Source organism: Gobio gobio, assembly GCF_949357685.1.
Source record: "Gobio gobio genome assembly, chromosome: 19".
NCBI lineage: Eukaryota > Metazoa > Chordata > Actinopteri > Cypriniformes > Gobionidae > Gobio > Gobio gobio.
The window spans coordinates 19,119,440-19,144,397 of record NC_137112.1 but is presented as its reverse complement, the minus strand read 5'-3'; the positions used below and the strand labels follow the sequence as shown (position 1 = coordinate 19,144,397).

General features: G+C 38.8%; 1 protein-coding gene across 1 annotated transcript in view; it reads right to left on the bottom strand.

The window, feature by feature from the left end:
* cdk5rap1 (CDK5 regulatory subunit associated protein 1) overlaps window positions 1-24,958 on the bottom strand; it is a 96,550-nt gene that overhangs the window by 32,240 nt on the left and 39,352 nt on the right. Inside the window, exons 6-9 of the mRNA XM_079843978.1 lie at window positions 17,463-17,583; window positions 17,125-17,358; window positions 8,165-8,262; window positions 6,460-6,515 (exon numbers count right to left, since the gene is read on the bottom strand). Coding sequence (XP_079700104.1) covers window positions 6,460-6,515; window positions 8,165-8,262; window positions 17,125-17,358; window positions 17,463-17,583 — 509 coding nt within the window. The remainder of the gene's footprint in view (window positions 1-6,459; window positions 6,516-8,164; window positions 8,263-17,124; window positions 17,359-17,462; window positions 17,584-24,958) is intronic.

Below are 24,958 nucleotides of genomic sequence, written 5' to 3'. Positions count from 1 at the left end.
CAGACCGTGTTGGGAGTAAAGTGGAGTGTAAATAATGACACCTTTTCCTTTAATGTCGCTCTGGATGAGAAACCAGCAACACGACGAGGAATACTCTCAACTGTGGCATCTGTGTTTGATCCACTAGGCTTCCTGGCTCCTTTCATCCTCTTAGGAAAGAAAGTACTACAGGAAATGTGCCAAAAGGGCATAGAATGGGATGAACCGCTGCCCAAAGAGTAAATGCCACAGTGGACAAGCTGGCTGAATGAACTAAAGCACCTGCAAAATCTCCAGATTCCGGAATGTTTTGCTCCTGAAAACCTAGGGAAGGTTCAGAGGATTGAACTCAATCACTTTTCAGATGCAAGTAGCTATGGCTATGGTCAGTGCTCATATATCCGAGTGTTGAGTGAAGAAAAAGTGCACTGCTCCTTGGTGATTGGAAAGGCAAGGGTTGCACCCACAAAGGTTGTGACCATACCCAGGCTTGAGTTAACGGCTGCTGTGATCTCAGCAGCGGTCAGTAGCATGTTAAAGGAGGAGCTGGAGCTCAAAATTGACCAAGAATATTTCTGGACAGATTCTCAGGTGGTCTTGGGCTACATTAACAATGAAGCCCGTAGGTTTCACGTCTTCGTGGCAAAGCGAGTCCAAAGAATCAGAGAAACAACTGACCCTGCACATTGGCATTATGTAGAATCGGATCAAAATCCAGCAGATCATGCCTCCAGGGGCCTCAAGGTGTCAGAGCTGATTCATTCAAATTGGCTTATGGGACCCAAGTTTCTTTGGGAAAAAGATCTTATCACACCAAAGTCAACTCCAGAGCTGCTTGTTGGTGATCCTGAAATCAGAACTACACAAGTACAACAAACAAAGGTAGTACAAGATGAGAATCTTTTGGAGAGGTTTAAGCGGTTTTCAAAATGGCACACAGCATTGAAAGTTGTCGCTCGTATTTAGCAATTAGCAAGGGACAAAACCGTTAAACCCATAAATGTTGTAGACATGAGAGAGGCCAGTATCATGCTTGTAAAATTGGCACAAAAGGATGCCTTCAAAGAAGAGATGCAAATACCCACATTGTCATCCATTGTTCCAACTTGACCCAATACTGCATGATGGTGTTCTCAGGGTGGGAGGGCGATCGAGGAAAGCTTCCTTACCTTTTGATTCAAAACACCCAGCAATCCTCCCGAGTGATGGTGTTGTCACACGTCTTGTCTTGGATTACTGCCTTGAAAAAACTCAGCACCAAGGCAGAGGACAGACCCTCAATGAATTGAGAGCAAATGGTTACTGGGTTGTTGGTGGCAGCAAAGTTGTGGCAAATCACATTAAGCAATGTGTTACGTGCAGGAGAGCTTGCAGATCAACAGAGATGCAAAAGATGGCAGATCTACCTGCTAGCCGTGTTGATCCCTCTCCACCATTCTCTTATTGTGGGATTGATTGTTTTGGACCATTTCTCATCAAGCAAGGTCGTAAGGAGCATAAGAGATACGTTCTCATAGTCACCTGTTTCTCTTCAAGAGCAATTCACATAGAGATGTTGAAAGATCTCACAACAGATGCCTTCATAAATGCCTTGCAGTGTTTTATATCTATCCGTGGAACTGTAAGAGAGATCAGATCGAATCAAGGGACAAATTTTGTTGGGGCACAAAATGAGCTGACAAAGGCTTTGAAAGAATTGGACAAGGACAGACTGACTGCTTACCTATCCCAGAAGCAATGTGACTTAATTATGAATGTACCTGATGCCAGTCACATGGGAGGGGTTTGGGAAAGGCAGATCAGAACAGTTAGGAGCATTCTAAGTCCTTTCGCAGAGCTCAGGAAGATTGGACGATGCTTCCTTGAGAACTTTCTTCTATGAAGCCATGTTGATCATAAATAGCCGCCCACTCACCACAGATACCATTAATGATCCCAAGGGGCTAGAGCCACTTACCCCAAACCATTTACTCACCATGAAATCTTCTGTCCCTCTGCCTCCACCAGGTAAATTTGTACTGTAAGACCTGTACACAAGGAAAAGGTGGCGCAGAGTACAATATCTGACAGAGCAAATCTGGGGCAGATGGAGGAAGGAATATCTGGCAAACATCACTCTCAGACAACGGTGGCGCTCTCCAAGACGAAATGTGAAGATTGGAGATATCGTCATTGTCAAGGAAGAAGGGATTCCCCGCAAAGGCTATGTACATAGCCTATTAATATATGTGAACAGATCCAGCAAAATGAGTCACAGTGATCCAAATTTCATAATTGAGATATTGGTATCGATGGAAAGAGGAGACTGTAAGCTTTAAAATGATACCCTATTCAAAATATCTTGAATGGTTTTAAAGATATACCCATTTGAATTATGGTCGTCTGCCCTCTTTTTCCAATTGAAAACCTGAGAAAATAGCTTTTAAAGTTTTTGTTGATATCTTTCAAAATCCTATGCATTTAAAGGAATAAACTATTTATTTTACAGCGTAATTTGACAAAACACATTTGTATATATATATATATATATATATATATATATATATATATATATATATATATATATATATATATATATATATATATATATATATATATATATATATATATATATATATATATATATAAATACACAAATGTATTTGGTCAAATTAAGCTATTAAACCAGACTGAAGCTCAAATTATTTTAAAGTATTTATTTGAATAAATATTTTAAAAGGTACTTTTACAAAAATTTATTAAAATCAGAAAGATTGAACAGAGGTGCTACATTTTTGCTGGAGAGAGGGTGTGTGTGTGTGTGTGTGTGTGTGTGTGTGTGTGTGTGTGTGTGTGTGTGTGTGTGTGTGTGTGTGTGTGTGTGTGTGTGTGTGTGTGTGTGTGTGTGTGTGTGTGTGTGTGTGTGTGTGTGTGTGTGTGTGCGCGCCCATCCTTGACTGTCACCTCGTGTGTAGACGCCCATGCACACGCAGTCACTCTCTTTTGACAGCGACATTTCTCAAATTAATAAAAAGAACTACACACAGTATACTACATTATAGGCTACTACACTACACAGTATTGAACTATCTTTCTGATGAGATCTGTTAGCTTGTTGACAGAGCGCTGCTGGTCTGACAGGAGGATGGCTGGACCAATCGTGTGCCGGTCAGTCGAAACGGGGCTTCCCATTGACAAATTATCAGCGTTTATGTCACTGTTTGTGTAGGTTTCTAAGCTTTTTGATTGGTTTTAGACAACGTTTAACACCATATTTGAAGATAGTGACGTTTCAGGGGATCCCTGGAATGTAGGGAAATGCTCAGAAGTGTTGAAAGTTGAGAAAATACATGTATAGTTATAGAAGTTATAGAAAATAATAGTTTGCAAATGATTTGTAAGTACTTTATTATTGTATACTTATTATAAAGTGTTACCAAAACAAACTAATATAAAGTGGATGTACCTCTTTTATTAGGCTTCACACTTGTCAGATATGAACAGAAACATGTACAAAACCAGGCAATATTAGCTTTAAAAGGTCACACAGGTATAGTTTATTGTGGGGTTTTTTAACATTGTCAGATTTTCTTTTTCTATGAAGTCCGTATGAAATAATCCTATAGTGTCAAATTATTCAAATGTTGATTTGAAAATAGATTTGATATATTGGATATTGTTATTATTATATGATATACAGATTTATCTTTCTTTTATATGTTTAACAGATTAATACAAAATAATTCCTTCCTAAGTTTTAGGGATGCAACAATACAGTTAATCCACGGTTCAATACATACCTCGGTTTTTTAACCACGGTTTTCGGTTTGGTTCGGTTCTGATGGCTTGTCACAAATGTTTTTTGTTATTCTATTCATAGGCGACAGGAACAGCAAGAGGTTAAGGGGAAAAAATACTCTTTTTTGATTGCAATACTCTTTCTTTATTTTACTTAAAAGACTTGAAAAACCTTACTTAAACTTAAAACTTTACTTAAAAAAAAACCTTGTACACATTCCTAGTGTATAGTATAATATAAAATAAATATATATAAAGATTTACATTGGCAGCTCAGAGCTGTACAGCAGCATTTAAGTATGAAATTGAATGAATAAATGTAAAAATAAAACACTACTTCACTATAAAATATACATTGATTCTTATTAAAACTACTGTATTAAAGTTTTTCAGTCAAGAGCAGCGAGTGATTTTCTCTTTCTCTTTTGTTGTTTTATTAATAGTTCACTCAAAAATGAAAATTCTGTCATCGATTACTCACGCTCAAGTTGATTTAAAACCTGTGTTCACTAGGCTGCGCTGCTGAAAATGTAAGACCTGCCCACGTTTAATATACAGACACACGCCGATTTTACTTTCTCTTTAGACATAACCGACTGTTTTTATGTAAACCTTGTGTGTATTTGACAGTAATAGCGCAGTAAGACTACTTAGTCCAGTAATCACGTGTTTGACAGGCTTTTAGTGTGCGCGCTCGAAAAAACGCATGTGCATAAGCACGCGAATGAAAAGTTTAACCGGCAAGGCTTTAAAACGCATGCAAATAATGAACTTTCCTGATTGTGAATAACTATAGGGTTCCGTGAGTATAACTCTACCACTAATGTGTGATGTTAATGTACAACCCCAAATCAGAAAAAGTTGGGACAGTATGGGAAACGGAAAAAAAAGAAAAGAAGAAGTGATTTCTAAATTTACTTTGACTTGTATTTCATTGCAGACAATATGAACACAAAATATTTCATGTTTTGTCTGGTCAACTTCATGTCATTTGTAAATATGCATCCTTTCCTGTCATTCAGACCTGCAACACATTTCAAAAAAAGTTGGGACAGGAGCAATTTAGGGCTAGTAATGAGGTAAAATGGTTAAATAATGATGTGATTTGAAACAGGTGATGTCAACAGGTGATTGTAATTATGATTTGGTACAAAAGCAGCATCCAAGAAAGGTCTAATCCTTTAGGAGCAAAGATGGGCCGAGGATCATCAGTTTGCGAACAAATATGTGAGAAAATTATTGAAATGTTTAAAAACAATGTTCCTCAAAGAAAGATAGGAAGAGATTTGGATATTTCACATTCAACAGTGCATAACATAATTAAAAGATTCAAGGAATCTGGAGGAATTTCAGTGCGTAAAGGACAAGGGCGCAAGCCTAAGCTGAACAACCGTGATCTCCGATCCCTCAGGCGGCACTGCATCAAGAATCGTCATTCATCTATAAGCGATATCACCATATGGGCTCAGGACTACTTTGGCAAACCTTTGTCAAGTACCAGAATACGTAGTTACATACACAAATGCCAGTTAAAACTGTACTGTGCCAAAAGGAAGCCCTATGTTAACAGTGTCCAGAAGCGCCGTCGACTTCTCTGGGCTCGGAGGCATCTGGGATGGACCATCACACAGTGGAAACGTGTACTGTGGTCAGATGAATCAGTATTTCAGGTATTTTTTGGGAGGAATGGACACCGTGTGCTCCGGACCAAAGAAGAAAAGGATCATCCAGACTGTTACCAGCAACAAGTCCAAAAGCCAGGGTCTGTCATGGTATGGGGTTGTGTCAGTGCCCTTGGCAAAGGTAACTTGCACTTCTGTGAAGGCACCATTAATGCTGAAAAGTACATAGAGATTTTGGAGCATAATATGCTGCCTTCTAGAAGACATCTTTTCCAGGGACGTCCATGCATATTTCAACAAGAAAATGCAAAACCACATTCTGCACACATTACAAAGTCCTGGCTGCGGAGGAAGAGGGTACGGGTACTTGACTGGCCTGCCTGCAGTCCCGACCTGTCTCCAATAGAAAATGTGTGGCGCATTTTGCGTTTAAAAATGCGACAACGAAGACCCCGTACTGTTGCCCACCTTAAGACTTGTTTGCAGGAAGAATGGGACAAAATTACACCTGAAACACTTCATCAATTGGTGTCTTCAGTCCCTAAACGTCTTTTAAGTGTTGTGAAAAGGAATGGCAACATTACAAAGTGGTAAATGCTTTACTGTCCCAACTTTTTTTGAAATGTGTTGCAGGTCTGAATGACAGGAAAGGATGCATATTTACAAATGACATGAAGTTGACCAGACAAAACATGAAATATTTTGAGTTCATATTGTCTGCAATGAAATACAAGTCAAAGTAAATTTAGAAATCACTTCTTTTTTTTTTTTTTTTGCGTTTTCCATACTGTCCCAACTTTTTCTGATTTGGGGTTGTATGTTGCGTTGTTCAGTATTGGGATGGAGGCAAATGATAGAATGTGTAGAAAAATAATTATTTAAATGCAAAACCGGAAAAACCGCAATTCACAAGCGCATATTGAACCGTGAGTGCCGTACCGAACGGTTCAATATTATATTGAGAATTGCGGCATCCCTACTAAGTATATAAACAACTATTTTATCAGTTTTGTAGGCAGTTTTGTCTCAGTACTCAAGAATCAGTTATTATCAATTGGTATATTTCATAGTGACAAGCTACCTGGTATTATTTTACGAATGTTTTCCACAAGTTCAAGATATGCCTCTCGGGTATAACTGAAAAAGAAAACATATGACAGGTTGTAGGAAATGAAATTATACAGCACATCCACAAAGTCTTGGATTTCAATAAAAAGTACATATGCTCTAAAAAGATCAATTTAAAGGGATAGTTCACCCAAAAACGAAAATTTTATGTTTATCTGCTTACCCCCAAGGCATCCAAGATGTAGGTGTCTTTGTTTCTTCAGTAGAACACAAATTATGATTTTTAACTCCAACCGTTGCTGTGTGCCAGTTGTATAATGCATGTCAATGGGGTCTAATTCTATTAGAGTAAAAAAAACATGGACAGAAAACGAATGTCTTCAGCTCTCCAGACTGCCATCACTTCCCGTGAGTGAGGTCAAAATTCCGGCCGGGTCATAGATATGTATACGTAGATTCCTCATTCAAGCGATCCACGCAGGCACTAATGAGGTATCTATGTATATATCTATGACCCGGCCGGAATTTTGACCTCACTCACGGGAAGTGATGGCAGTCTGGAGAGCTTAACACATTCGTCTGATATGAGGTGATATAATTGCATAAATACCGTTCGGTTTCTCTCAGAAACCGATCGTTTCGTGTCTTAAGACATCAATGTGTCGTTACGAGCCACGGGGTTTAATTTGAAGTTGTCTGCCCATGTTTTTTTTACTCTAATAGAATTAGACCCCATTGACAAGCATTATATGAGTGACACACAGCAACGGTTGAAGTTAAAAATCTTAATTTGTGTTCTACTGAAGAAACGAAGACACCTACATCTTGGATGCCTTAGGGGTAAGCAGAAAAACATCACATTTTCGTTTTTGGGTGAACTATCCCTTTAATGCATTAGCAACAAAATATCCTCTGATTGGCACATCATAACCACACAGGGCTGTGCCGGTACAATCATATATTGTAATATTTTTTTATATTGACCTTTTAGATTCTTCTATCAATATTTATATTTTTTATGTATTATTGCATTCACATCATGTCCTATGGTTCAATAATCAAAAAGCAGGTTGTTTAAATAATTGGCAACTACGAGACTGGTAGGGCGCCTCGGTTATATATGTAACTTTGGTTTCCCAATTCCCAATTAAAGCTTGGGACCCTTTTAAGAAATAGGTTAATATGTTTTAATGTCTGAATCTCATATCCAGCATTCACTTAAGTTAAACTATTGTACACTGTACACTTTCATTACTCTGTTAGGCCACTCTTTTTTTCCTCAGTTAATGTTGTCTCTTGTTCTGCTTTGGTTGTATTTCCTCTTTTTAATGTTGTTCTGATAAAAAACGAATAAATAATTTGTTATATTGTTTGTCATTTGCTTTTTTGTTTTTATTGTATTACTGTTTACTTGTCTTCAATAACTTTTTGAGGAATTTTCAACTACAGCCTAGTTAGACTGCTGTGATATAGAAAATTGTGCATTTTTAATGGAATTCCATCAAAATATACTTGTTATATATCGCTACTGTGAAATAAATTACTCATATAAGGTTTGATCATATCGCCCACTCATAATTGTATTAAATAAACTTAGTTGTAATACTGACCAAAATAAACGTGATTATGACTTTTGCCATAATCGAGCAGCCCTGCTATTGTCTGTATTGTATAATAAGTTAAGCTGACAATACACACCCCTATAAAACGATTCTTACCCACGTCTCATAGCAAGAAGAACCTGACTGCTGCCGCTCTGTGCTGGCAGATGGATCTGCTTGCAGATGTTTCTTCTCTCCTGAATCAAGTGTAACACCTGATTTGACAACAAAAAAGTATACAGTTAAATTAAATACAATAATTACAGGCCTGCACCAGCTCAACACTCTTGGTGTTAACAAATGAAAGGAATAACTGTAAGGAAAGACATGCAGTTAGAAATTAGAGATGACAAGGTGTGGATGGTAATTTTATGGCTGACCTTATTGCATATGCATTTGTAGGAGTTTCCCTTTCAGACGCAAAATTTATGAGAGCATTTAAATAAGTCATGTAGGGCTGTAGCTATCAGATATTTTAGTAATCGAGCATTCTACCAATTTTTCCATCGATTAATCGAGTAATCGGATAAGAAGTACTTTTTCTTTATTAAAGAGCAATACTAAATATACAAAAGAAAACAAGACGGGTATCTTAAAGTGAACAAATAATTTGTTTCCCTTTTAGAAAAAATGTAAGTTTTATTGCTGAAATTGCATACATTAATATCTGTGAAAACTAAACCAATTTAGTGCATTCAATTGCCATATTATATTCAAAATGCAAATATATAAATAAAAAATACATTTAAAACTACGATTAACTATTTTATTTACTATTAAACCTACAACCTATAAATCAAAATAATAGTAATATAAATGCCTAAACATTGCATTTATGTTGTGCAACTTAACTTTCAAGTTTCAGCTTCAGCTCAGGTATGACACAAGCCTTTACTGTCTTCTGAAGGCTTTGTGGCTTTTGTAAGAAGCAAAAACATATTGGACAGGAAGGAAACTTGAAACAAGAACAAGAGTAGAGATGGGCATACTAGAGATGCGCGGATCAACTCTAACGTCAACCAATCCACTGTTAAAGGTCCCATGGCATGAAATTTTCATTTTATGAGGTATTTCAACATTAATATGAGTTCCCTAGCCTGAATATTGTCCCCAAGTGGATAGAAATGTTGATCGGTGTAAAACCGAGTTCTGGCTGTCTTTCTCTGCCTTTGAGAAAATGACAGGCCAGACTAGCCAATCCTGAAGTCTCCTGTTTTGACGTCCACACAGGAACGGTTACCTCCCTTTCCTCCACCCAGAGAATCTGGCACGCCCATGCAAACGCTCGAGAGATCATGGCTTGTGAACGATGATTGCTGGCAGTTTCTCAGTGTTTGGATGTACAAATGAAAACAGAAGTCTTTTTTCAGTTCCTTCTGATCTGTGATCAGTGATTTATTATGTGTAGCTAATTATTTATTATTCGTGCACACACTGCGGCTTCTCTCTCTCCCGACAGAACAGTGTTTTTGTGTTTTCTATCTTGTGAGTCAGTGTTTTTGTACGTCCTCGTCGCATCTATCTGTTCTACAATGTGCATACAGTCACGAGTTTCTGCTCAACATCGGCAGACTCACATCTCTTTAGAGATAAACCTCACGCACGCCGAGGCTCGGGCTGCACTGACCGGTCGGCCTTCAACATCCCTGACCCCCAGTACTGCATCTGGCCCACAGCGGAGGCACCAAACACGGCGCGAGATGAAGCAGAAGGGGGGTAAGCGTGAGGGTATCCGGAAAGGCTAGCCAGCTATCCCCACAATAAACTGGATTACATTCGATTACTGCTGTTGTGTCTTTGTTTGCGCTGTGTACTCACTGACGCTTTTCATTTAATTGGAACATATCTAAAAATAATGCTATAATCAACACTTACTAACTCGTTCATCTCGCTGTAATGGTACATTGCATGTGTTACAAAGTTGGTAGAATAATGATGAAGACGGACTCGGCGTGACTGGGACTCGTGTTTATTCAGAACTCTCAGATACAAACACAATAAACTCGCGCTGACAGACAGCGCTCTCAAAACTCAGTAGTTACACGAAGTTACACTACACGAAGCTTCGAGGCAAATGTTTTTTTTTTTATTTGAGTAACTCGAGTTACTCAAGGAATCGTTTCAGCCCTAAAATCATGCAACGTGGGTTTGTGCTAGTAATTTACTGGTATTTGCGCCATTATTTACCACCCCAAAAAAACATGTCTTAACCCACTTTGTGCTTGACATGGCTGTGATAGCTGCTGGTAGGAGGAAGCACCGCAGAGAACAGAGGGCCTTGGTAGAGGGGAGAGAATTTTCTCCACTTACGTTCATTTATTTGTAATGCCAGAAGACAATGTTATTCGAACATACTGTTTGCCAAGCCACACTATTTTCGATGTTAATTTGCTATGCTACACCTATGTTGTTAGTAGATTACCCGCACCTGATTATCATCGGCTCTGCTTGTTTGCGACTCTACACTCATTTGTGCTGCTCTTGGTAGTGTTATGGAGAACTCAGACATGATGGTTAAGTTGAACCCAAAGCAGTATTTATTGGCAGATGACAGAGGAGGAGGACATGATGTGAGTTAGATTTTGCTGTATTTGGTCAAGCAGTTGTTTGGAAACTGAATAAAAACAAACAAAATCCATGACAATGAAACTAAGACAAAACAAGTAATATTCATGACAGTTCATCAGCAGCAATGTTAGCGCGCCTGCCTTCAAAGAATCTAAACCCAAAGTTCTGTCTGAGGGACAGAACTTTATAGATGAAGACAAAAGAGCTACAGACAATAGATAACTGTTAGGACCTCTCACTGGAGATCTGTAATATACCATGAGAAATGCTGTTCCTTTGTTATTCAAATTATTTAAGCCATTTGGCCATACCTTTACAGACATAGTTTCAGTTGATTGCATCTGAAAATACACATAACTGAAAATACACATAGGGCCAGATTTATTTAACTGGGCAAATTAGCATGAGAGCGCAATACCTAAAAAGCGCCTATGGGAGTGGAAAGTTCTGCGCGTGATCTACTGACGACGAGCAAATTAAAGAACACAAATGCAGCCAGATCATTTCCATAATGACCAACGCAATCTACCCGCAAGACATCATTATTGGGGGAGGTAAATAATGGTGAAAAAAATACTATTAAATTGACGAGCACAAACCTTAGTAAATCACTCTCCTCCCGTAAATTTTGCGCCTGAAAGGGAAACTCCTACAAATGCATATGCATTAATGTCAGCCGCCAAAATAACCCTTTTCATGCCTTTTCAACGCTATTTTTTCAATGCGTGTCTTAAGTAAATCCTGACAGTAGTTTTTTTTTATGCCAAAAGAGGGTTTGCGCTGACGAAAGCTGTTAGTAAATCTGGCCCATAATCTTTCAATCTCCATTTTGATTATTTGTGATCACAAAACAAACTGTTCAGTAGTCATGTATCCAGCATGCTTCACACAGGCACAATTACCTAAGATGACAGGATAAGAGTTCATGTTAAAAGTTTGCATCCTCTTGAATGCTTGAGTCTGGAAGCTTTTATTTTGAAGTTTTGAACTTCTGGAAGTGGTGGATAGTGTTGTGTTCTGTGAACTAGGGCTGGGCCGATAAACGATATCATATCGAATCGCGATAAAATTGACGTCGATAACGATGATAAGCTCTGGACATTTTTACTCGATATAGATTACTGTAACACCCAATCACACAGCAGAAATAAATGCAACAACAGCCAGTCAGAACCAGTCAGCGTGCAGCTTTTAACTTGCACATCAAAAGTACATGCTCTACTGGCAACGAAAACTCGACACGAGAAGGAAAAAATGAGTGGATGCCACGACGAACGTTAAATCAAAAGTTAAACTAACCTTGAGTCATCATCCAAAGATGACGAATTTGTTGATAAAAGGTAGCACGAATTGTTACTCATTTGAACCGTCTCTGAAGAACTTAAGTAAGCCGGGTCAAAGTCCAAACGGCAGCGAGCTCACTAGAGCAGATCCGTTTACTCTGATCGGTCACGCGAGCACTAAACAGTGCCGTGAGATCCAGTGAGAAGCACGTGCATTCAGCGGAAAACACAAATGTCTCAGTGATTTAAACTAGTTTAAAGCCAGACAAAACAGCACTTACAAACATCAGAAACACTGTGTGCAATGATACAGTCAGGCTTTTCGATCTTATCCATAATTTACCATAGATTTACTGTTGTGACACTAACTGCACCATGGTACTGTGGCAGAAATGTGGGATATATTCATATATAATTGTATTATATTATTAATGTAGACATGTATTGAATGTATTAAAGGAGTAATGGAATATTATTACAGTATTTTTTATAGAATTTGTGCATTTGTACTAAATGTCTTTAAGCTAGGCAAATACCATAGAAACCATATAGATACATTTGACCATGGTAGTGAAGAGCTATATGCGTGTTTTTAACTGTGGTTATCATGATCTAAATTTATGATACTATGGAAGACCAATGGTTAATTTTAATAAAACTCAGTCATAATATTTATATTTTACCATATAAAGATGAGGTTGTTACAATTTTTACAGATGTCTGTGTTTTTGTTGATGAACATAAATTTACATCTGCATCCTCCTAACTCAAGCTACTACTACTGTCAACACACTGTCAAATGTGCATTTCTAAGAGACAAAACATGCATTGCAAATTGTGCTGAAGATATATGCCAAAGTCAGGCAACACAAACCTGTTTCATGACTAGAAACAATATAACCCATTAGAAACTAAGACATACATTTTTTCAATCAAGAAATGTATTTTGTTAAGGAAAAATGACTGGAAAAGTGTAAGGAATTCAAAAACGTGTTTGTCATATTCTGACAATAAAAAGTAGTTTAAAACCACAATTAACAGTCTGGTTTCAACAACTTTCACCTAGGAGCAAAAATCTGCCTTTAAATTTGAAAGAATGGGCATGGACATTTATCGTGATAATTATCAATATCGACTGATATAAATTTTTTTTATCAAGATCACTTTTGGCCATATCGCCCAGCCCTACTGTGAACACATTTGAACATCCACAGAACACTACACTATCCGCTAGGTAGCCGGAGCATGTCAAAACTTCTAAAGGGCCCCAAAACTGTGCAGACCCGTAGGGGTTAAAATGGCAAAAGCCTCTCTAAAACCATCCAGAAGAACAACAAAACATTTTAGTCTGTTTAGTGTTTAGTCTCTTTCACAAGGGATTTCACTGTAAAGGCCTATTGTGGTGCCTGATCCATTAAGCAGCATTATTGACCGGCATTTTAGATGGTTTAACAGTTTAACAATAATAGACTGACATTTTACTGTGGCTTAAGCTTTCAGTTTTACACCTAGCTATCGTCCAGGGCCCGTATTCATAAAGAATCATAATGCAAAGAGTAGCTCCTAGTGACAAAATTCGAAGAAAATTCTTAGAAATGTGGGCGTTTACTCTTAAAATCAACTAAAAAATCCTAGTAAAGAAAAAAGTAATTCAGAAAGAATCTTAACCCTTAAAAGAGGTCTTAAGATCAAATTTGTTAGGAGCACGGACGAGGACTTTTAAGAGGCTTAAGAGTTTCTTTAGCAGCGGGGGAAAATGGCAGAAAGACGAAGAGGGAGAAGAAATGTGTTGCAGACAATGGATGACAGTGACTTAATAAGACGCTATAGATTAGATCGTGCAGGGATCATGTTTGTTGCATTGAATCCAACTTTCAAACCACCATTTAAATAGACATGCCAGCAATCAGTGTAATTGGAAAGAGTGGAACAATGTTTATAATTCTAAGCCAATCAAATACCTTAGGAAATTAACAGCATGGTAAATAATAAAAGGATTTATATTCAATTCAAATTTATTTGTATAGTGCTTTTCACGATACATATCATTTTATATATATATATATATATACAACCCCAAATCAGAAAAAGTTGGGACAGTATGGAAAACGCAAAAAAAAAAAAAGAAGTGATTTCTAAATTTACTTTGACTTGTATTTCATTGCAGACAATATGAACACAAAATATTTCATGTTTTGTCTGGTCAACTTCATGTCATTTGTAAATATGCATCCTTTCCTGTCATTCAGACCTGCAACACATTTAAAAAAAAGTTGGGACAGTAAAGCATTTACCACTTTGTAATGTTGCCATTCCTTTTCACAACACTTACAAGACGTTTAGGGACTGAAGACACCAAGTGATGAAGTGTTTCAGGTGTAATTTTGTCCCATTCTTCCTGCAAACAAGTCTTAAGGTGGGCAACAGTACGGGGTCTTCGTTATCGCATTTTGCGTTTCAAAATGCGCCACACATTCACTATTGGAGACAGGTCGGGACTGCAGGCAGGCCAGTCAAGTACCCGTACCCTCTTCCTCCGCAGCCAGGACTTTGTAATGTGTGCAGAATGTGGTTTTGCATTGTCTTGTTGAAATATGCATGGACATCCCTGGAAAAGATGTCTTCTTGAAGGCAGCATATTATGCTCCAAAATCTCTATGTACTTTTCAGCATTCACAGAAGTGCAAGTTCCCTTTGCCAAGGGCACTGACACAACCCCATACCATGACAGACCCTGGCTTTTGGACTTGTTGCTGGTAACAGTCTGGATGATCCTTTTCTTCTTTGGTCCGGAGCACACGGCATCCATTCCTCCCAAAAAATACCTGAAATACTGATTCATCTGACCACAGTACACATTTCCACTGTGTGATGGTTCATCCCAGATGCCTCAGAGCCCAGAGAAGTCGAAGGCGCTTCTGGACACTGTTAACATAGGGCTTCCTTTTGGCACAGTACAGTTTTAACTGGCATTTGTGTATGTAACTACGTATTCTGGTACTTGACAAAGGTTTGCCAAAGTAGTCCTGAGCCCATGTGGTGATATCGCTTATAGATGAATGACGATTCTTGATGCAGTGCCGCCTGAGGGATCGGAGATCACGGTTGTTCAGCTAAGGCTTGCCCCCTTGTCCTTTACACACTGAAATTCCTCCAGATTCCTTGAATCTTTTAATTATGTTATGCACTGTTGAATGTGAAATATCCAAATCTCTTCCTATCTTTCTTTGGGGAACATTGTTTTTAAACATTTCAATAATTTTCTCACGTATTTGTTGGCAAACTGGCGATCCTCTGCCCATCTTTGCTCCTAAAGGATTAGACCTTTCTTGGATGCTGCTTTTGTACCAAATCATAATTACAATCACCTGTTGACATCACCCGTTTCAAATCACATCATTATTTAACCATTTTACCTCATTACTAGCCCTAAATTGCTCCTGTCCCAACTTTTTTTTTAATGTATTGCAGGTCTGAATGACAGGAAAGGATGCATATTTACAAATGACATGAAGTTGACCAGACAAAACATGAAATATTTTGTGTTCATATTGTCTGCAATGAAATACAAGTCAAAGTAAATTTAGAAATCACTTCTTTTTTTTTGCGTTTTCCATACTGTCCCAACTTTTTCTGATTTGGGGTTGTATATATATATATATTATATATATATATATATATATATATATATAAAATGTGTGTGTGTGTGTGTGTGTGTGAGTGAGAACGGTAAAATAGGACAATTTGCGCTTGTAATTTCAAAGTGAAGGCTTAGAATAGACCCTATACTTAAAAGCGCTCCTTTTTGGACAACCATCCAATGACAGTCTTCAAAAGACTGTGTCATACGTAGCAATGGGGTCAGCCCCGCCTCTTCATTAAGATAAAAGTTTTTGTATTTTCCTTGCTCAGAGTTGCTCTCAGATCGGTCCCGAATAGCTCTTAAGCTAAGACTCCTACGTAAAAGTTTTTAAGCTAAATTAGGAGTTTTCTGAGAGGACTCTTAGAATCTTTATGAATACGGGCCCAGAAAATTAACCTCTCCAGAAATGTATACAGTCATGTGAAAAAGAAAGGACACCCTTTAGAATTGTATGTTTTTACAATTAAGAATGTAAAACAAATATTCTGGTCATTAGCAGGTCTAAAAATTAGGTAAATACAACCTCAGATAAACTGTGTAAAAAAAATAAAAATAAAAAAAACGTAAATAATCACACCTAAGTAGAATTGTCAACAATTGACCTATCGGTAAGCCCCGCCCCCCTTAGTTACTGTTGCTATCTCGGACAAACAAACAGAGTTGCTATATCTTACAATGACAGCTGTCAGTGTGAAAACCTTATCCCAATATGTTTTTGGACACAGAATGTAGCGTATATATCCCGTCCGAATGATGGCCAAACTTAACTGATGGTTTATCAAGGTTATTTTGTCCTTTTTCACTCCAAAAAATCATCGTAAGAGCTGAACAAACAAAGCATAAGAAGTGCGCATTAATGTCTCATTCACAAACTATCTCTCTCCGTTGCTCTCTCAGTTGCATGACCATTAACACACACAGCAAATTACACAAAACACTTATACAACTAATAGTAAACAAACATATACACAGACCGTATGCCTTTTCGAGGGTGCAGTTAATAACTGGTAAACTTTGTATCTGCAAAACAACTCCGATAAACTGCGTGCAAGCTCTTCCTTTCACTACGCGTAAACTATAATACCCATCAAAATAGGAGTCCTCCTTAATAGGACAGATAATGTAGACCTTAAACATATCTAAAATTAAATTAATTTACATATAACCAGTTTAATATGGAGAGGCACTGAAATGTAGACCTACGTGTTTTTGACCTACAGTGTTACATGACGTGAGAACAGTTAGTTATTTCGGTTTGTATGTTAGCAGGGACTTTAATTGTAACTTAACGAGAGCATGACAAACAGAAAATCCTCTCAGGATACCTGGAATCAGTGTTACAGTACCTCAGGCACGACATTTTAGTATTTTTGTAGCATAAACACCATCAAACCGATGAGAGCTTTGGATTTTCCAATGTTTCTCTATGGCGCTGACACCTAAAGATGTCTGAGTTCCGGTCCCAGCGCAACTGATACTCAACTGCTATTGGCTCATCTGCGTTCGAGGGGAAGGGCTTACCGATAGGTCAATTGTATTGTTGTATTGTATTCCTGACTCAAATGTAACTTCATGGTACCTACCTCATCAGGGAAATCTTTAGGATGTGGTGAGGTGAAGCGTATCCTCATATCTGGATCGACGAGGGACACTCTATCCAGAAGGTCTGCAAAGCGGAGGCCTCCCTGTTTTGTGCGGTAGACCGTCTTGAATCCTCGACTGAGCTGAGTGTTGCCCTCAGAACAGATGACCTGGTCTTCAGACAGGTCCCTATAGCTGTTCACATTTTGCCCCAAGAGGGTTACCTCCTTCACCCCCTACACACAAACACACACATTATCTCACCATCAAAGATCTGAAAAAATCAATGGGCTTTTAGTCTAGGTTCATTACATACATTTGAAAACTTCTACCATTCTACCTGATCTGAAAGCATGCGGACCTCCTCCACGATGGAAGACAGGGGTCTGCTCCTCTCTCTGCCACGGGTGAAAGGCACTATACAGTAACTACACATGTTATCACAGCCACGCATGATGGACCTGCAAAACCAACCCAATATGTGAGATTTTTATTGCTGTATGTGATTTGTATTATATATAATTAAATGTCTGATGTGGGAATGTCTTGGAGTAGGCTACAGCATAGACCAATTTACAGCCTACGTCACACTGACGTCACGCAGGTTCAACTACGCATGCAAAAGACGATCTGGAAAGTGTTATAATGTATGAAACATATTGGTTTAAATCGTGCTTTAGCCTATACATGTAAAAACAGTTGAATGATTTCAGCAGAAAAGCAGTTAAATTTCATTACGTTTGATTAAATTGCTGACACTGAATGAAAATAAAGAAAATTAAAGCTGCAAGCAGCATTTAGCGGGGTTCAAGCCTTTAAGGCGTTTAAGCACACAAGCATCAAAAGACATTAATTTTTATTTAGCAAGATTTTAAACACTGAAATAATAGATGGAAAAGTCAATTTACAAGCAATATAGGCAATTTACCATAGGAAACATATGGTTTTAAGAGGTTTTTAACAGTTATAGCGCCACCTACGGTCCGATCTCTATAAGACTTTGCATGCTTGTTAAGGATCTAATGTCACATATGCCCACCAATTTACGTGAAGTTTTGAGTTTTCCCTTAGAATTTATAGGCTTTTGAGTGTATTTTGCCATGCCTCTTTTCTAAATGACCCTGTTATAGCCATCCAAATGCAAAAGTTCAACTTTTTTTATAATTATTGATCTAGAGAGTCCAGAAAATTGTCCTAGACTGGTTTGGTTCCGATTGGGCAAAAAAACAGGGACTAGTTTGCAAAATTAGGTTTTTAACATAATGTGTAATAAACCATGTTTACCACATTGCTAGTAATTATGTGAAGTGTCAGTACAAGAGAAGAGATAAACTCTGACAAAATATGAATGTGTTATAATAGTAATTGCTTTTGTGCAAAATACTGTTGAAAATCATTAACTTTAAAAGGAAAGTGAGTCAATAAGTGGTCTTCTGCTGCCCTCTGCTGGACATTCTACTTATTAATAAAGTCTTTTCACAGTTGCTTTGCAATAAACACTATAAAATCACTTATATATAAAATTGGTCTTCCATGTTAATTCCATTACGCATGCTTATATACACACACACACACACACACACACACACACACACACACACACACATTTTTTAATGCTATGGTCTATAATCATGTCACATAGCTCTTTGTAACTATTAATCAGATTATTAAAAATTTATTCAGAAACATAGGACTACACACACACATTTTGTTGTAGATACAGACATTTGAACTATATGATGTTGCAGTAAACAAAATATTTCCTGCAAGTCTCCTTCAAGATTCACATTTCTCAATGTGACACAATTGTCAATAGTAATACTTAATAGATTAATTTGGACTAAATGTGATTGTAAATGTTAAAATAGTGATTTTGTTTTAAGTCTGAATATTACTTATAGATCAATATTAGAGTGTAGTACAATAAAATGAACAGCGGGGGGCAGCAAACGACCACTTATTGGCTTAATATACCATTATTTTCATATGAACTCTGTAATTTTCACCTTTTTAACTGTTATAGAGGCAAATATTGTCCGATCTGTCTGAAATTTTTCATGCTTGTTTAGAGGCATAGTACACATGTTCTGACTTGTTTTTAAGAATATCTGAGCATTCATTGAATAGATATAGGCATTTGGGGACACTTGGTCAAGGCCACATCTTGAAATAACCCTGTTATAGCCATTCAAAAAAATTATTGCTCTAAAGAGTCCAGAGAATTGTACTGCACTGGTTTGGTTCTGATCAGGTCAAAAATCTATGACTAGTTTGCAAAAGTATGTTTTTAACATAATCGTGAATATTTAATTTGATTGACAGTATTGGTTCTTGAGGCAAAGTATGAGGAGATCTATCATTATTTATGCATATTATGTTTTTAACCCCACCTGGTTACAGAGATGGAAAATACCATCTACAGCCAATACAAGCAATTAACCATAGGAATACATGGTTTTCGACTTCCGGCTTAGCTAAGCATGGAGTAGGACGCATCGAGCCTCGCTCCTACAGAGTTTTTTTTCTCCATTATTTTAAGCACGATTTGCTCACTTTTGGTAGCTTATACGTTTTTCTAAACCTGTTTTGAACAAGAATTATTTGATTTTCGGTGATTGCAATGCCACCCAAGATCAATAAAAGCGCAAACGCCTCTCACCCGCACCTGCAGCCTGTTGCCAACGCTGCATCCCCGCCTCGTGGTGAAACCTCGCCGTCGCTAGAGACCACGCTGGCAGATGCCAATGTTACTGCTCTCAGGACTGAACTTCTCTGCGCCCTTCGTGAAGAAATTCCAGCAATATTTAAAGCCGAACTTCACGCAGCGTTAGGTGACAACCTCTCCTCGATTAAATCTGAGCTGCTAGCACTGAAAACTGACCTTTCCTCCAATATTTCCGCTATGCAGCAAAACTATACCGGACTCAAGGACACCGTGTCAGAGATGGAGCAGTCCCTCTCCACTTGCACCAATGACATAGCCACTCTTCGTACTAAGGTGGAGTACATGTCTGGAGAACTGGTTAAATTGGAGAGCAAATGTGATGATTTGGAATCTAGGTCACGCCGTAACAATGTCCGTATTGTCGGGGTGCCGGAGGATACTCCAAATAATTTATCTACAGAGTATGTGTCAAAACTCTTGATGGAGGCATTCACACTTGAGAAAGAACCGCTTGTGGATCGTGCTCACCGGACCCTGGCTCCCAAACCTAAGCCGGGCGAACGTCCGCGCGCGATAGTGGCAAGGCTCCACTATTATACAGACTGTGCGAATATCCTCAAGAAAGCCAGGGAGCTACAGCGGATTAAACTACACAACATGACCATATCCGTCTTCCCTGACTACACCGCTAAAACAGCACGAGCTCGCGCAGCTTTCAACGAGGTTCGACGCCAGCTACGGGACATCGAAGGAGTCCGGTTCGGCATCCTCCATCCAGCCAAGTTAAGCATCACATACGAGGGAGTGCAGCGCGACTTCACTTCACCAGCTGACGCTAAGGCGTTTATTAGCAAAATTACAAAATAGACTGATTATAGATCGAGGGTTGCATATTGTTTATTTACAAACTTGGTTGGTCCAACACGACTATGTTGGTGAGTGTAATTATAACTTTCTGTTTTGTTTAACTCAGTTTGTACCGCACTACCAGTGAGTGTAGGGGGTTATTTCGCGTCTTGCAATTTTCTTTCTATTGTTAAATAGCTCTGTAGGAGCTTTCTTTATAGGTTATGGTTAGCTATATAGTCGTAAGCGTTTTCTTTTTTCTTGCTCCGCTTAGGAGCTTGCACTGCTGTCTCTGTCGTTTGGGGATGGGGAAATTTGCGGTGCGGGTGGGGGGAAGGTGGGAAGAGGACATGGTCCAATGTTCTGTTAAGTTCATTTCACATTTCATTTTTGTTCACATCTATGTCTGTTTCATTTTGTTTGCGTGTCAGCGCTTTTTTCCCTTTTCTTTTAATGGGGGTGGGAGGAACGACCTGTTTAAATGTGTAGCCTACTTCCAAACTAAAGTCTGTTAGCTATGGCCAGCACTCAAGGTCAAAAATGTGGTGATTCGAGTGGTATTCGATTTTTGAGTTGGAATGTGAAAGGCTTAAATAGCCCCACTAAGCGGTCCAAAATATTTTCACACTTAAAGCGCCTGAAGAGCGATGTAATATTTTTACAGGAGACCCATTTGCGCGACAGGGACCATGTTAGACTCAGATGTCCATGGGTGGGAAAAGTGTTCCATTCGACGTTTAATTCTAGAGCCAGAGGGGTAGCTATTCTGATCAATAAAAGAGTTCAGTTTATTCCTTCAAAGATAGTGGCTGACAAGAATGGGAGATACCTAGTAGTTGCTGGCACTCTTTGTAATAACCCTGTATTGTTGGTCAATGTATATGCTCCGAATTTTGATAATCCGGGTTTTATAGACAAGTTGTGGAGTACCCTCCCTTTTCTTGACACCCATCTTTTAATACTGGCTGGTGATCTGAATTGTGTTATTGACCCCGCCTTAGATCGTTCAAATCCTCGAACCCTGACCCAGTCTTCTATGTCCAAATCCATTTCGGATTTTATGAGTAAAAACGGGTTTGTAGACCCTTGGAGATTTTATAACCCTAGTGCCAGGACATATTCCTTCTTTTCTCAGGTGCACCAGTCTTTTTCACGTATTGATTATTTTTTTATTGACAATTCCCTAATCCCTAAAGTCACTGCGTCTGATTATCACGCAATTGTTATTTCTGACCATGCACCACTTAGTGTTAATATCAAATTTGTGAACCAGCCGCTTTTTTCCTCACCCTGGAGGTTCAATTCTTTGTTGTTGTCAGACGAGGCATTTAACGTTTTCACTTTGTCCGCAATAGATGAATATATAGTCTTTAATAGGAGTGATGATGTCTCAGCTTCATTGTTGTGGGAATCTCTTAAAGCGTATATACGTGGACAAATTATTTCGTATTCTGTCCATTCCAATAAAGACCGCAAAACTAAGCTTCAGGATCTAACTACAAACATTTATGATTTAGACAAGCAAATGCCTGCCAATCCATCCCCCAGCATTCAAAAGAAACGACTTGAGCTACAGACTGAATTTGACTTGCTTTCAACAACTGAAGCTGAGCGTCTTCTGTTGCGTTCTCGCGCAATTTATTATGAGCATGGTGATAAACCTAGTAGGCTCTTGGCCCACCAATTAAAGCGCCAGGCTGCTTCCCGTTTGATACCTCAAATTAAAGACAGGGCTGGCAAAATGGTTTCTGAACCTAAGGAAATAATGTATTTAAAACGTATTATTCATCTCTGTATAAGTCTGAATCTGTCGCTGATACATCTGATTTGGCTTCTTTTCTCAAAGATTTGGCAGTGCCTGCCGTTGACCCCAACATGGCTGAACAGTTAGATGCGCCCCTAAAATTAGAAGAGGTTATACATGCTATTAAAGCTATGCATAATGGTAAGGCACCAGGCCCAGACGGGTTCCCTGCTGAATTTTTTAAGAAATTTATAGACCGTTTAGCTCCACTTCTTCTTTTAGTATACAATGAATCTTTAGAACGTGGCTCTTTGCCTCCCACTTTTTCTCAGGCAGTCATCACGCTTCTTTTAAAGAAGGATAAGGATCCTACATCTTGTGCCTCGTATAGACCTATATCCCTTCTCAATGTGGATGTAAAAATCTTGGCCAAGGTATTAGCGAGACGCCTTGAAAAAATACTTCCTTCTATTATTTCAGAGGAACAGAATGGCTTTATTAAAGGACGGCAGTTATTTTTTAATGTTCGCACACTTTTGAATGTCATTCTGTCTAATCACTCTTTAACTAGTCCTGAAGTAGTCATTTCGCTTGATGCCGAGAAAGCTTTCGATCGGGTGGAATGGGTCTATCTTTTTGCCGTCCTAAATAAGTTTGGTTTTGGGGACCGATTTATCTCATGGATTCGATTATTGTACAATTCCCCTCAGGCTAGTGTCCACACAAATGAGATTACTTCTGACTATTTTCTTTTGTCACGTGGCACTAGACAGGGCTGCCCCGTCTCCCTTACTTTTTGCTTTGGCCATTGAACCCTTGTCGTTAGCTTTGCAATCACTCAAGATTCAAGAGTTTTATTTGTCACATACACAGTTATATACACAATATACAACTGGCAGTGAAATGTAAACAGGTCCGCTCCATGGACAGTGCAAATAACAGTTACAAGAACACAAGGGAAATTAAAATAGAAATAGAATAAAATTAGAATAAAAAGTATTAACATAAGTAGAGTTATAAATAAATCAAGTAAGATAAAAATAGGAAATAAGATAAAAATAAAAAAATAAAATAAAAATATAAAATATAAAGTAAGTGGATATGATAAGTGAGATAAACTGTAGACTTAAAAATAAGTGGTTAACATAAAATATATATATATATATTTATATATAGAGAAGTATGATGTGCATGCAATAGGTATAATTGCAAATCGGAGTATAATGTGCAAACAGGAGTATGATGTGCAAACAGGTTTATTACAGGTTGTTACACAGTAACAATAGGAACGTAAAGTGCAGTGCAATGGCAGTATGTGAATGTTAATGTATAAACTGGATGTTTATGCGTGTGCGGGGTGAAGTGAAGTGAAGTCACGTGACTGAGTTCAGGAGTCTGATGGCCTGGGGGAAGAAACTCCTCCTGAGTCTTTCAGTCTTTGCCATCAGGCTACGGAAGCGCTTACCAGATGGCAGCAGGGTGAAGTGAGAGTTTGCAGGGTGATTTATGTCTCTGATGATTTTGGTAGCTCTACCTCTGCAGCGTTTGGTGTAGATGTCCTGCAGAGACGGGAGAGCTGAGCCTGAGATGCGCTCGGATAAGCGCACCACTCTTTGCAGGGCTTTGCAGTCGTGACTGGTGCTGTTCCCGTACCACGCTGTGATGCACTGAGTCAGGACACTTTCTATCGCCCCTCGATAGAAAGTTTTCAGGATGGCTGGTGAAACCCTGAATTTCCTCAGCTGGCGCAGGTGGTACAGTCTTTGCCTGGCTTTTTTCACCTGTGTCTGGATGTGTGTAGTCCAGGTCAGATCCTCGGAGATGTTCACACCCAGGTATTTGAAGCTGCTCACTCTCTCTACCGGTGTCCCGCTGATCATGAGAGGGGAGTATGACCGATGCTGTCTCTTCCTGAAGTCCACAATCAGTTCTTTGGTCTTGTTAACATTCAGAGAGAGACAGTTGTCCTGGCACCATGATGTCAGTTGCTCCACTTCGTCCAAGTATGCCGTCTCATTGTTGTTGGAGATGAGACCCAGGACAACAGTATCATCAGCAAACTTGATGATCGAGGTGGAGCTGTGTGTGGACAAACAGTCATGGGTGTAGAGAGAGTAGAGCAGGGGACTCAGCACACAGCCCTGTGGAGCTCCAACACTCAGGGTGATGGAGGTGGAGGTGAACTGGCCTACTCTCACCGCCTGGGGTCTGCCAGTGAGGAAATCTTCAATCCAGAGGCAGAGAGAAGAATTCAGGCCTAGATCCAGGAGTTTGTGTGTTAGCTTAATGGGAACTATGGTGTTAAAGGCTGAGCTATAGTCAATAAATAGCAGCCTGACATAGTTCCCACTTTTGCTGTCGATGTGAGTGAGGCAGGAGTGAAGGACGTGAGAGATGGCATCTTCAGTCGATCTATTGGGACGATAGGCAAACTGAAGAGGGTCCAAAGTGTCAGGAATGGAGCAAATGTTGTTTTTAATGAGTCTCTCAAAGACCTTCATGACTAAAGATGTGAGAGCCACTGGACGATAGTCATTTAGGCAAGAGGGTTTACTGATCTTAGGTACAGGGATGATGGAGG